This window comes from Diadema antillarum, unplaced genomic scaffold (genome assembly GCF_040938485.1).
Source record: "Diadema antillarum isolate AM-2024a unplaced genomic scaffold, OU_Dant_1.0 seq00001588_RagTag, whole genome shotgun sequence".
Lineage (NCBI taxonomy): Eukaryota > Metazoa > Echinodermata > Echinoidea > Diadematoida > Diadematidae > Diadema > Diadema antillarum.
In genome coordinates, this window is record NW_027272305.1 from 158,823 (window position 1) to 170,903 (window position 12,081).

At 37.5% G+C, this 12,081-nt stretch overlaps 1 protein-coding gene across 1 annotated transcript in view; it reads left to right on the top strand.

Moving 5' to 3' along the window:
• The window catches only part of LOC139710929 (protein O-mannosyl-transferase TMTC2-like), a 128,987-nt gene that overhangs the window by 81,721 nt on the left and 35,185 nt on the right, over nucleotides 1-12,081 (top strand). Inside the window, exon 2 of the mRNA XM_071622853.1 lies at nucleotides 8,344-8,986. Coding sequence (XP_071478954.1) covers nucleotides 8,344-8,986 — 643 coding nt within the window. The remainder of the gene's footprint in view (nucleotides 1-8,343; nucleotides 8,987-12,081) is intronic.

Here is a 12,081-nt window from a genome sequence, read left to right on the forward strand (position 1 = left end):
AAACAAAGAAATAATAAGTTAAATATGGGGGGGGGGGAGCCTGCATCTCCCATTTGATTTTGTAAAGACCCCTCCCCTTTATGGAATTCCTGTACCCACCCCTGATTTAATCAAGTGAACCACACTGAATCAAGTGAATTGCACTGTCTTAACAAGTTAGTCTATTGATCACCTTATCTTATCATTTTCCCATGGCCGATTGAGTTCAAACTTTTATAATAGGGTCTATAGATTCTATTGTAATCGGAATTAATAAGCCGGATGGTCACAAGGCAGACCAAGACTAAGTGATGTCTAGTCAACTACATAGACTGGTAGATCTCTAATACAATGTATTAATAGTCTAACTTCTAAGATATACAGAGTCTGATGACTGGATGATATATTTGTAATTGAAATATAAATCCAAATGCTGACTGTGCCAAGAGTGTAAAGATCTTCCATTCAATGAAATTTCATTCTGCGTATGCATTGATAGGCCTTCATTCCCATGGATACAGTCAACACAATTGTAACATGGCATGTAAAAGGGAATATAAGTTCATAGACTTAAAAGCTGATACTGTCCTAAAAATCATAGAGTGTACTCATAATGTCTCCCCATCCCTAGCCCAACCAGACGTCATGTGAAGCATGCCTGTTGTGACTTCTGTACAGTGACAGGGCTGTGTATAGTTACCAATATTCACTGTAGTTTTAGATGTTCTTTTTATGGATTTATGATGGCCTTTTTGAGAAGACAGTGTAGAACATCCCAGTCTAGCTGTGTTGCTACTGCTATTTAGATCATGTCATCAATACTCGAGACACTTGGCAGTTTACCCATTCCAGTAAAATTTATGAACCTATTTTTGATGTCACTTGCAATATTCATCAGTGTATTCCTACCTTCACAAACTTTTATTCTTATTGGAAGCAGGTGTGACCCAAACATATTCCCTTTCTGAATTTACAAGGCAATAAATACTTACCACGGTACAAGAAACTGATGTAAGACCTAAACCTCACATTAGTGCTACCATTTACACATTTCTTTTTTTGTTGTTATTGTTATTTAGACAAGCAGCTCCTAATGCAGTTGTTTCACTACCAAGCTGTGGATTACTTCATGTCACTTGTGAATGGATGTGACAAAGGAGAGGAATGCATCTCTTCAAACCATCTGGAAGTCAGTGGAGAGCAAAGATTATTCCAGAACTCTTCAAGGACGTTATCAAGCATACTTGGTAATGGTAAGTCTTTTAATGACACATAAGTACTGTAGTTAAAACGGGAAAGAACCATGCAGAGCACAATACTACATGATGTACACGTAGTTACATGACTTCAGCCCTGGGTCATACTATCATTTGATAAATTGTGACTTGTAACACCAGAAGATGCATGTCCATTTTTGGGTAGGCCTACTACTGATTGTGTGGCAGTGACATGATGACCCCATGACTGCTGGATGTAGCATCAGTGAACAAATGGCAAGATACGTGGTATGTGCGGTCCATGACAGGCTGTGAATTACTGTTATTCTTACAAGACCTTTGCAGAAAGAATGACTTTGCAAGTATCGTAAGCAATGATTTTCCTATTACAGTGCTATCCGGTTATAACGAAGTAAAAATTTGGGCTGCAATCTCATCCACTCTATGTATATTGTTTCTTTGTTCGGTTATAACGAAATTCCGATATAAAGAAAGAAAACTGCCGGTCCCAAGGACTTCGTTATTAACGGGAGTCCACTGTATATGTACAGTAGGATGTATGTGACATGATGGTAATTCCTATGAATTATCAATCAGATAAAGTGACCAATTCCTTTATCTCAAATAAGGTAAACTGTCCCCTTTTTTCCTGTTTTCTTTTTTTTCCTGTCCAAAGATTCACACTTAGGTTCTCTTCACCCTTACAATACTCTGAAGCTGGAAGGACTCTCATCAAAAGGGCACCCATCATGGAAGACCCTGGCTGTAATACCACAGGTTTGTGTAAAGTGAAATATGATTTGAAAGGGAATGAGTCCATATTTGATTGGATATTTTGTCACAAAATAAGAAGAGCTTTTGGTACATTCCAAATGTTTTGTGGAAAGTAAATGTTTATAGAGTTGTAAGTTAATTATTTGCCCCCCCCCCCCCCCCCCAAAAAAAAAAAAAAAAAAAAAAAAAAAAAAAAGGTTGATAGATATTATTGAAGCAAATTTGATAAGTTTTGCAATTATGCTGCTTCTTCTTTTTTTTCACATCAACCTCAAATAATATAAAAGGTGATGGTTACTTTGAGCATAGATAATACATGTAGTAATATTTTCAATGTCAACCGGGGTTGAAACTAACTGATAATATAATGTTTTTGAATGTTGCACTTTTGATGGCACTAGATAAAATGTGAAGAAAAGTTTGTTTGTTGTTATTAACAAATTTGTTGTAAATTCATTTCTCACTATTTGTCCAGGAACCTGCAGGACCAAATCCAAATCCATTTCACCTCCTGACTGTCGACATCGAGGTAATGACGTTGTTTTGAGGAATTGTGCATACTTTCATGTTCTCCAGTACATCCCAGGCCTGAATCGCAAAACGCGTCTGCCAAGGATTTCATTGCCACCTATATTCAGAACATGAGTGATGCCATCGCTTAGTGCAACCACTCGCCAGCCTGTTGGAGGAAAGGGAGCCATGACGTCGTAGCAGTACGTAGTGAACGACGTGCACTGAAAATCAAAATGGGCGATATCATCCCAGATGTGACAAACGGACTGTAGCAATCTGGAACCACTCTTGTACAAGAAAGGTGGCTGTGTCAGAAAATCAGAAAGTCGCTATTAGTAATATGTGGGATTCCTTTTGCACCAGATGGCCTTCTCGTGGAGGTGGAAGGAACAGTTCTCTGCACCTGCACCAACATTTCTGCAGGGATTGCTTCAACTTTGGCTGTGTCGTGCACATTTGGGCTGGAATAGCCCAACACGAAGAGCGCACCAATATTTCATCCAAACCTCTCTCACAAGATTAGGATATTCCAAGTAATTACCATTCAAGGTACAAAGATTGATCAACTTAAATATCCCATATATTCAGGTCAATTCTGGAAATTGCTTTGAATATTTCCAGCATCTCGTTCTTAAGATAAGAAAGTTGATAACGTTATATCCCAATAAATTCACGGTGGTTTTACTTCTTCTGGCCCATTGATAGGACAGAAACCTTTTACCTCAGCTGAATTTAGGCAACAAATTCTCATTTAGAGCTTTAATGTCTCATGTGTGTTAACTTGAAGTTATAAGAATATCCTTAAATATGGTTCTTGTTTTGCTGCTTACAGTGATTGTACGTCTCTGGCCTCTTAACACTGTAAGGTTAAAATGTGATTTCCATCATAGTTACGAGCAAGGAAATCTTTTAATATGTTGCTTGAATTCATTGCAAATCATAGTTTGCCTTGCCCGTTTGAGGTACTCATGTACATATGCACCAGATGCAGTATCAATTGAAAAATTTGACAATAATGTGTTTGTAGTGTACATATTCTTTGCAGGCAGAGCCTACTAACTTGATACAGGAATATTGGCAACTGAAGCAGTTCACTAAAAATGATACTAATCCTGAGTGCTTACCATACAAAATTATAGGTTGACTGCAGTGTATGTGTTACAGCCAAAGGAGAGACAAGAAATTCTAAAGGTTCAGATGTTAATGGAAAATTGAATCACTCTTGAGGTTTTTACATTGCTAGTAACAGGGTGAGGATTTGGTTACTTTGGGTTCTACACCTGCCCTCTCTTTACTTATATTGAAGTTAGATCTCCAAGCTCACACAAAAGCAAAACACAAACTTCCACATAGCTTCTATGTACAATAGGATCTTACATGTTTCCCAGTAATCTACATCAAATACACGAGCATGAGCTTTACTTTCATTAATATTCCTGTAATTGCCACTGCTGTTTCTAAATCTATATTTTCTTATTTAGAATGACTATGAAGTGCAACCAACCTTGCTTTAGTTGACCTTGCGTGGATCTAGCGATATTCAGCTACATTGTAAGTTATTCATTTCCCTGAGAGCATTCATTACATTTCAGCAGTGTGTTATAGTATGTTCGAACAGATTGATATACATAGTACCTGTGGTGTGCAAGACATGAGTAGACAATTGAATGGTTTGCATGACATGGCTGCACACTAACCCATTTTTTTTTTTACTGGCCATATCCATCTGTTTGACCAGTAGGTAACCAGGTTTGTCCATTTTTACTGGTCCATTCCTGAAAAATTACTGGTCCAACGGTGATTGAGTCCTGGACTGTTTTACCAGTGCCAGTGGGCGGTGTTGTGCATAGTGAGATTACCTCAACCGATGGGAGTACTATAAGGAGATTGCCATTAGATTTAGCCTGATGGTCAAAACTAATTTATGTGATCCTCGTCCAAAAGTTACTCTTCAGTGGTGAACTGATAGAGAAGACCATGTTAACCCATTGAGGACGTTTTGAGTTTGATACAACACGCATTTTCCATAGACATTTGCCTCAGTATACTCGGGACTTTTCAGCGGGTTCACACATCTTCTCTCCAGTTGGATATAAAGCTGTATTTATGCAGCGTGCAAAACAAGCACTCACTACATGGATTTGATGCATTAAAATATATGACCAGTGTGCTTTTACATGATGATGATAATCTCTTTCACTAAATGCACAAGTGTATGAAATTGTGTTCTATAGGAAGAAATATCTTACTTTGAAATATAATTGATGGTGCAAACAGTGTGATAATAATACATGTACATGCAGTATGTCTACTACCACCATCCAATTCATATCTATGGCCTACCCATTTGTCAATGGTGCATAATCTGTTTACTTTTTCAGAGATACAAATGTGTTTCTTGTGTGAAGAGCAAGGGGTATCACTTTGGTTGAATCAAAACTCACTGTACATTTTGTTATAATGCATCAAGTTGAACGTAGTTTTCATCGTGACAGAGTAAGAGGAAATTTGATGAGCAAAGGTAGACATTTACAGTGTATTGACAGTAGGTATCTGTTACTGCGAAGAAGTGGATATACACATGGGACATAAAATCGGTTCATGTGCATTATGAAAGCAAAGAACTTTCTTCAATCCCCAAATACCTGCTTTCTTAGACTATAAGTCTCTCTCTTAGCTATTATCCAATTAAAATTAGTTTAAGGAAAGTAAACACTCAACACATTTGTGACATTTGTGACATTTGTCATTTTACTATTTTGCCACTTATGTGAAACTGTCGTCACTCATCCAGACGTAACATAGACCTGTTGGGAGAAGCATGCATTATGGTGGATACATACCACTTACCATAGCAACATTTCTAGTTTTATTCCATATCTCTTGAAATTCAAAGGTAAAGGATTAAAAAGGCCATTTCAAAATTCAAAAACAAAACCCTTCTTAATTCAGAGCAATTCTGATATACTTATTTCATTTTGCTATTTTGATGCCAAATTTCGTTCCATATTTACCTATTAGTGCTACAGTGTTTTTCTGTCACAGATTTACCTGTGATTTGAAGATTATGAACAGCTGTTTCTATAAGTTAAGTAACTGAAGTGATTTACCAACAAATTAAATCAAGTGATATTTCGTTTGATATATGATAATGTAGGATGTTCAATGTGTGGACAAGTGAAAGGTGTTCTTCAAGCCAACTTTATGATTGATGAGAAATTATGAAAATGTGAATTTAGAGCATATATGGATTTCATGGCTGTGTAATCTTAGTATTTGAGTGTATATTATGACATATTTTTTTGGTTGTGCAATTCTATGTATTCCTGTAGGCACCTACACTGTTGTACATTGTGCCAAAGATAAACAGTCTCAAGTACATGTACTGCATAAGCTGTTCGTCTTTGCATACATATATATTTTTGTGAATGAGAAGGTCACAGGTATTGTCACAAGATTTTGTTTTCGTAAATTGACACTGAGACCCTCTTAAATGCACTAAATATTATACCCCAGTATAGCGCTTGATGAGAATTTTGCTTGTCAAATTTGCAAACCAAAAATGATTCACAAATTCACAAAAATGGCAACATATTGGTACAGTGCACTACTACATCATGTACAGCGTATGTATTATTTTTTCATGCAACAACCTTATTCGTATGTATAGTCCTCTGTGTTTGTAGTGCAATATCAACACGTGGATGCTTTTGCTTTGTTATAGTTTCCAGGAAATAAAGCGTGTAATTTGTATATATCAAGGAAAAACACCTTAGCATGTCTTATACATACAGTTGTATGCTGTAAACTTACTCTCATAGATTGCATGCCTGCGTTTGTGTGCGTGTTTGTGTGCGTGTTTGTGTACGTGTTTGTGTGTGTGTGTCGTATTGTTTACTTAAAGACAGTCACATACACACGAAAAAAGGAGTGCAAATATGTACCGGTAAGGGTACAGATGCTTGTCGCTATACAAGGAATCCTAGAGGTACTCATCTGTACCCTATGCAGGGGTACTCATCTGTACCCCATACAGGGGTACACAATCTGTACCCTAGAGGTACATATAAGTACCCAAGGCAGGGGTACTTATATGTACCCCTGTATGGGGTACATATAAGTACCGCTAGGGTTCCTTGTATAGCGACAAGCATCTGTACCTCTAGGGGTACATATTTGCTCTCCTATTTTTTAGTGTGTATTAATGCCACCAAAGATCTCAAGTGTTGCGATCCAGAGAGCGACATTTGGGGAAATTTACCATGGAATGAAAGTGAGTTCAGATGATCATATATATATGGCAGATCACACATGCAGAAAGGAGGGGGGGGAGGGTATGTTCTGGGTGTGTCTGGGCGTGTCCGATAGGTTTAGCAGGGTGTTGAATGCAAGAAACTCCAGCAGCTGACAGCAGAGTTTTATCATGTGTACCATGTTGACACATCCTCCAGCTCACTCTGAGCTGTGCATCGTAGATCAGGATCAAGGAATTTTGTTTCCTCTCAAAAATGTTGACTTTTTGCCAGCTGTGGAAGGGTCATATGTGCATCCAGGTTGGTGTACACGTGATGTGTACATTTGACATCTGGAAGACATGAAAAAAAAAATGCCTCAAAGGCAAAGTTGTTTTGATTCGTATCAATGTACTCTGAGCAGCAGATTACTGAAATTTGAAGCGGAAATGAAACTAGAATCATAGCTCTATGCTACAATACTGACAGTGAGAATATCAGCTTGAGATCATTTATGTGGCACATAATGAGGTCCTCACTAAAACCATCTTTTGAATCATTGTTACTGGGGTTAAGACACATCTTTTATATTGCATATTCCCGTTAAAATTTACCATATTACCATTTTTTCTGAACATTTATCATGTTAATTTTTTTCAGTGCATTCATTTTTCAGATATATACATTGTAGTTGTGATACTTTCAAAATGGTTAGTTTCTTGGTGGAGAAATAAGAGAGAGAGAGAGAGAGAGAGAGAGAGAGAGAGAGAGAGAGACGTATAATACAACTTGATAATCGTGTGACAGCAATAAAAAATGAATAAACCAAAAGCTTTACTTCCCACTCTTGTAACATTTTCCATCCAAATGGATTGTATTGATTGTTGTTGTATTTAAAGATTGAAATTAGCCAATTATGCTACCTTGAAGCTCTAGCATTACAGAATTTTATAGGTATTCTTTGAACATGTTTAGTTTGCTGATGAATAGGTGCTTAGTTTGATGATGACTATATCATTAATTTCTATTAAAGCGATTGGTGCTGCTTAAACAAAATATGGAATTCTATCTCCAATGTCTCTATTCTTTGATGACTTCATTTTGTTTTGTCCTTTGACATTTTTGGGGGATGCAAGAGAATATTCAGAGTGATATCAGCTTTTCCCTTCTGTGCAGTCTTTTGAATTATTGGTGCCAAGGCAAGGGCATTGCTTGAACTTTAAGTTTAGATCCTTTACCAAACTTGCCTAAAGAGGGTAGAAACCTTGCCAAAAGGCAAAATGTACTACATCTTCTGACACAAGATAGAAGCAACTACACAAGCATTCATTTCATGACTCATAAAATGAGCTTAACAAGCTTGCTGTTAAGTAGGTTCCATCATATTTCTCTAGCATTTCTTTAAGAATGTTATATCTAATTAATAATTAGATATAGCTTCGAAATATATTGACTGCCATGTTCTATGTTAGTACTTTTTTATTGTACATCCAAGCTGGACATCATGTATCTATTTTTATTTTGTTTTAGCATATGTCATGCATTTTTCATTGAGAAATAAAAAAGTAAATTGAAATTGAAATAGATTTTCTCGTATCTTATTTTTCTCACTTCACAATTTCTTGCAGACGTGCAATAATCAAGAACCAGGATCTGAGGCCAGACACGCCCCTGAGCCAGCTCCTGACCAACGACTTCTGGGGCACCCCCATCAGGCACAGCGGCTCGCACAAGTCATACCGCCCTCTATGTGTGCTCTCCTTTCGTCTCAACTATGCCGTGGGGGAGCTGGACCCGTTCAGCTACCACCTTGTCAACGTCTTGCTACACGTCCTGGCCACTGGCCTCTTTGTCAGCGTCGCTAGGAAATTCCTGAAAAATAATCATGCGGTCTTATTTTCGGGCGTTTTGTTTGCCGCGCATCCCATCCACACAGAGGCGGTGGCTGGAGTCGTCGGCCGAGCGGACGTGACCGCCTGTGTTTTCATGCTCCTGTCGTTTATCTGCTACATGAGCTCTTTAAATCGTCAGACAAACTCAGAAAACTCAGAAACTGGACCAAATTTGTCACCGCTGTTGCCATGCCCTGAGAAATACAGTGTAACTGCCATCCAAAGATGCTATAGATCCTGGATTTTGAGTGCCATCTTTACATTTTGTGCAACCTTCACAAAGGAACAGGGCATCACTGTAATCGCAATAAATGCGGCCTATGAGATCTTTGTTGTTCACCAAATACGCATCCAGAACTTGCCAAAGATTTTTTACAAGGTAAGCTGAGTTGTTTGCAGTGATTACTTATGTTTCGGAGCTATAGACTCGACCAAAACCCTTCTTTTTTCAAATGAATATAATCATTATTACTACTGTAAATAATTTATTACCATTTTGTTTATTGACTGATCAAAAGAAATAACTTCCTTTCATGAGTACTACAAACCTGACTTCAAAACTGATGCTTGAGAATTCTGAAGACATTTTGAAGAGTAGGAATAGTGTTACAAGCTCCATCATGTCTCAATCCAGAATGATGAAAACTGATTTTCTGTTGAGGCGTCTGCTTGAATTGAGTTGTTTGTCTCTTCCTTCTCAGCCCACACTTCATCCCAGAAAACACAATATTTGTCTAATCCAAAGGTAGAACATTCAGACAATTTATCACCATATTTCTATCTAAAGTGATACCAACATCCTCATGATCTATTTTGGCATGGCGACCAGCCACCTAGTCTCAATTGAAGAATTATGATCATTCAAATTATCAGACTTTGCACATGGATGACAAAAGCCATCTGTTCTAGGCAAAGTTCACTTTTCATGTTTGATAGTCACGTGGGGTTGAAATGATTTGCCTAACAGAGTGGCAATGAAATTGTGATGAAGAATTGGATGTGATTTGTGCAGAGCGAAACAGAAGATGGTCTGAAAACAAGACTAAACCTTCTACCTGTAACGACTTACAGGTACAATGCCTGTTTGCATCAGACACAACAAACAGTTCATCTTCACTTGCTATTTTTTTCCCAAGGGCAGGAGATATGAGTTGAATAACCCTGAGGGAGAGATGACTCTGAGGTCACAGTCTTGCGTGTCAGTCACAAAGGACTGTCTTTTTTTTCAGTTTCTAAAGTTTGTAATTTAGGCTGTAGGGATGAGCTTTCAAGCTTAAATGTGAATGTGATGATCACTGATGTATTTTATTGTCAATGAAACCTTTATAGTAGCTGTGGCTAATATTTGTGCATTGATCAATATAGTACAATAAAAGGGGGAGTTCTGTCCGATGAATAAAGATTAGGATATTTTTTTAAACAGTCTGTCAACTTTAAATTCAGCACATACGTACTGTCAGTGACCAGTTATCCTACTCTTATTAGTGTGTGATATCACATATTTGGGTTGCGTTCTAGAAATGTAACAAGTTTTCTGGACACAAACACATGACACTCACACACACTCACTCATTCATTCACACAAATATTTTGTTACTTCTCACTTCACACACAGCTGATCCTGATAGTGCTATGTGCATACATCTATTAACCCATTGAGGACGGACTGATTTTGCTACAACACACATTTCCCATAGACGCCTGCCTGAGTATACTCAGGACTTGTCCTCAACGAGTTAAACAGTGACCAGAGTCAATTACAAACATATAAACTGTCAAAAATGCCAATACAATGATTTTTTTTCCCCAAAAAAACCCGAATTGTCAGAATTCACCACATTATATTCAGATCCTTTTTCATCAGTGAACATGATTATGAATTCATTGCCAATGGCACAGTCTGTGTCATAATGCTTCGTATTACTGAATGTGCAGCAGCTGCTTTGAAAATCCACAAATACTCATGACTCTGAGGGTATGTTAGAGCCATTCTCATTGGGATAGAAATTTCATGATATTAGAAATATCGCAAACTTACTGTGAAAGTTGCCTAGCAGCTGTACCAAAATTTAGATGAAACTTCACAAGAAAGATCACAGGTCAGAGTGTTATCATTGTAACTTTGCATGACACTTCACAAGATGTTATGTACATTGTAATGAGAATGCACACAGCAGATAAATCGCAATATTACGCATGTGACTTCCAGATCTGCTTTCCATCTAGAGCGTGACAAATGAACATGTGATCGGTTGTAACATATTTGTACAAGTGTACTACAAGTTCATGCACTGGTCTGTGCTGTGCTGTATCTGCACCATTGTCACTACACTGAATGCAAACCAAATAGCGTACTTGGAACAGTTCAACAAGAAAACAGGGCATACGTAGTAGGCCCTATTTCCAGAAACTTTAACCCATTGAGGACGAGTCCCAAGTATACTCTGGCAAATGTTTAGGGAAATGTGCATTGTAGCAAAATCAGCCCATCCTCAATGGGTTAATATCTTTTTCACTGCAGCTAACATCTCAAGTTCATACCCCCATGTCTTTCCTTCATTATCGTGGTCATGCCCCGTTCAGATCAAAAAGCTGAATTAAACATACTCTTGAGAGCACTTCGCTTCGCTTTCACAACACTTAACTCCATTTAGCTTTGCTTCAGACTGAACATTGATTGTCGCATTTTGGTCGGAGCGGAAGATGCTCATACAATTGGCTATGAGATGAGGGACCGCATCTATGCTTCAGGGGAATTACCCAAAATATTTCATCTGCACATTCAGTGAATGTGGAAGCACTAGTAGAACCCATCAGTGAAGTTTGAATAAATTCAGACGTTCCATTCCAAAGTCAGGAATTTCAAAGGTCTGGTTAGATGCCATCATCATCGAATAAGAAGGCTGTAACAGTTTATGATGTCAGTGGATGTAGTGGAATAATGTAAAGGAAATATAAAAAGACAATTCTTCTCATTTTCATTTTCTGGCATAATGAAAGCGCATTCGACTTGTAACACCTTCAGGAAGCAGGAGAAAATAGTATTACCCCTAACAAATGTCAGTGACTGACAAATCAATAGAATGTTTGATTTACATTTTGAAAATAAAGTTTTGCAAGTCAAAGTCAAGAACAAATGTTATCTCTGACATATTTTGTTGTGGGAATATGCTTGTACCTGTATAAGCTAGAAATAACAGTTTCTCTAAATCTAATATATAACACACATGAAAAACTGTGAGGGCATGACATCAGCAACTTGCTCATTTGAATATTTATAAAGACAGGTCAAGAAATGTTTTCTGAAGAAATGCAAAATTTCAAAATGTCATTTCTTCCTTTTTTCTTATCAGATTTTTGTCATTTTTGGAATGTTCTGTAGGGAATTTTTTTCTCTCTTTCTTTAAGAGTTTATATATTTTTGCTGTGGATTTCCTCTTTGAAGGACATATCTGTATGTGACAGCATTCTCAA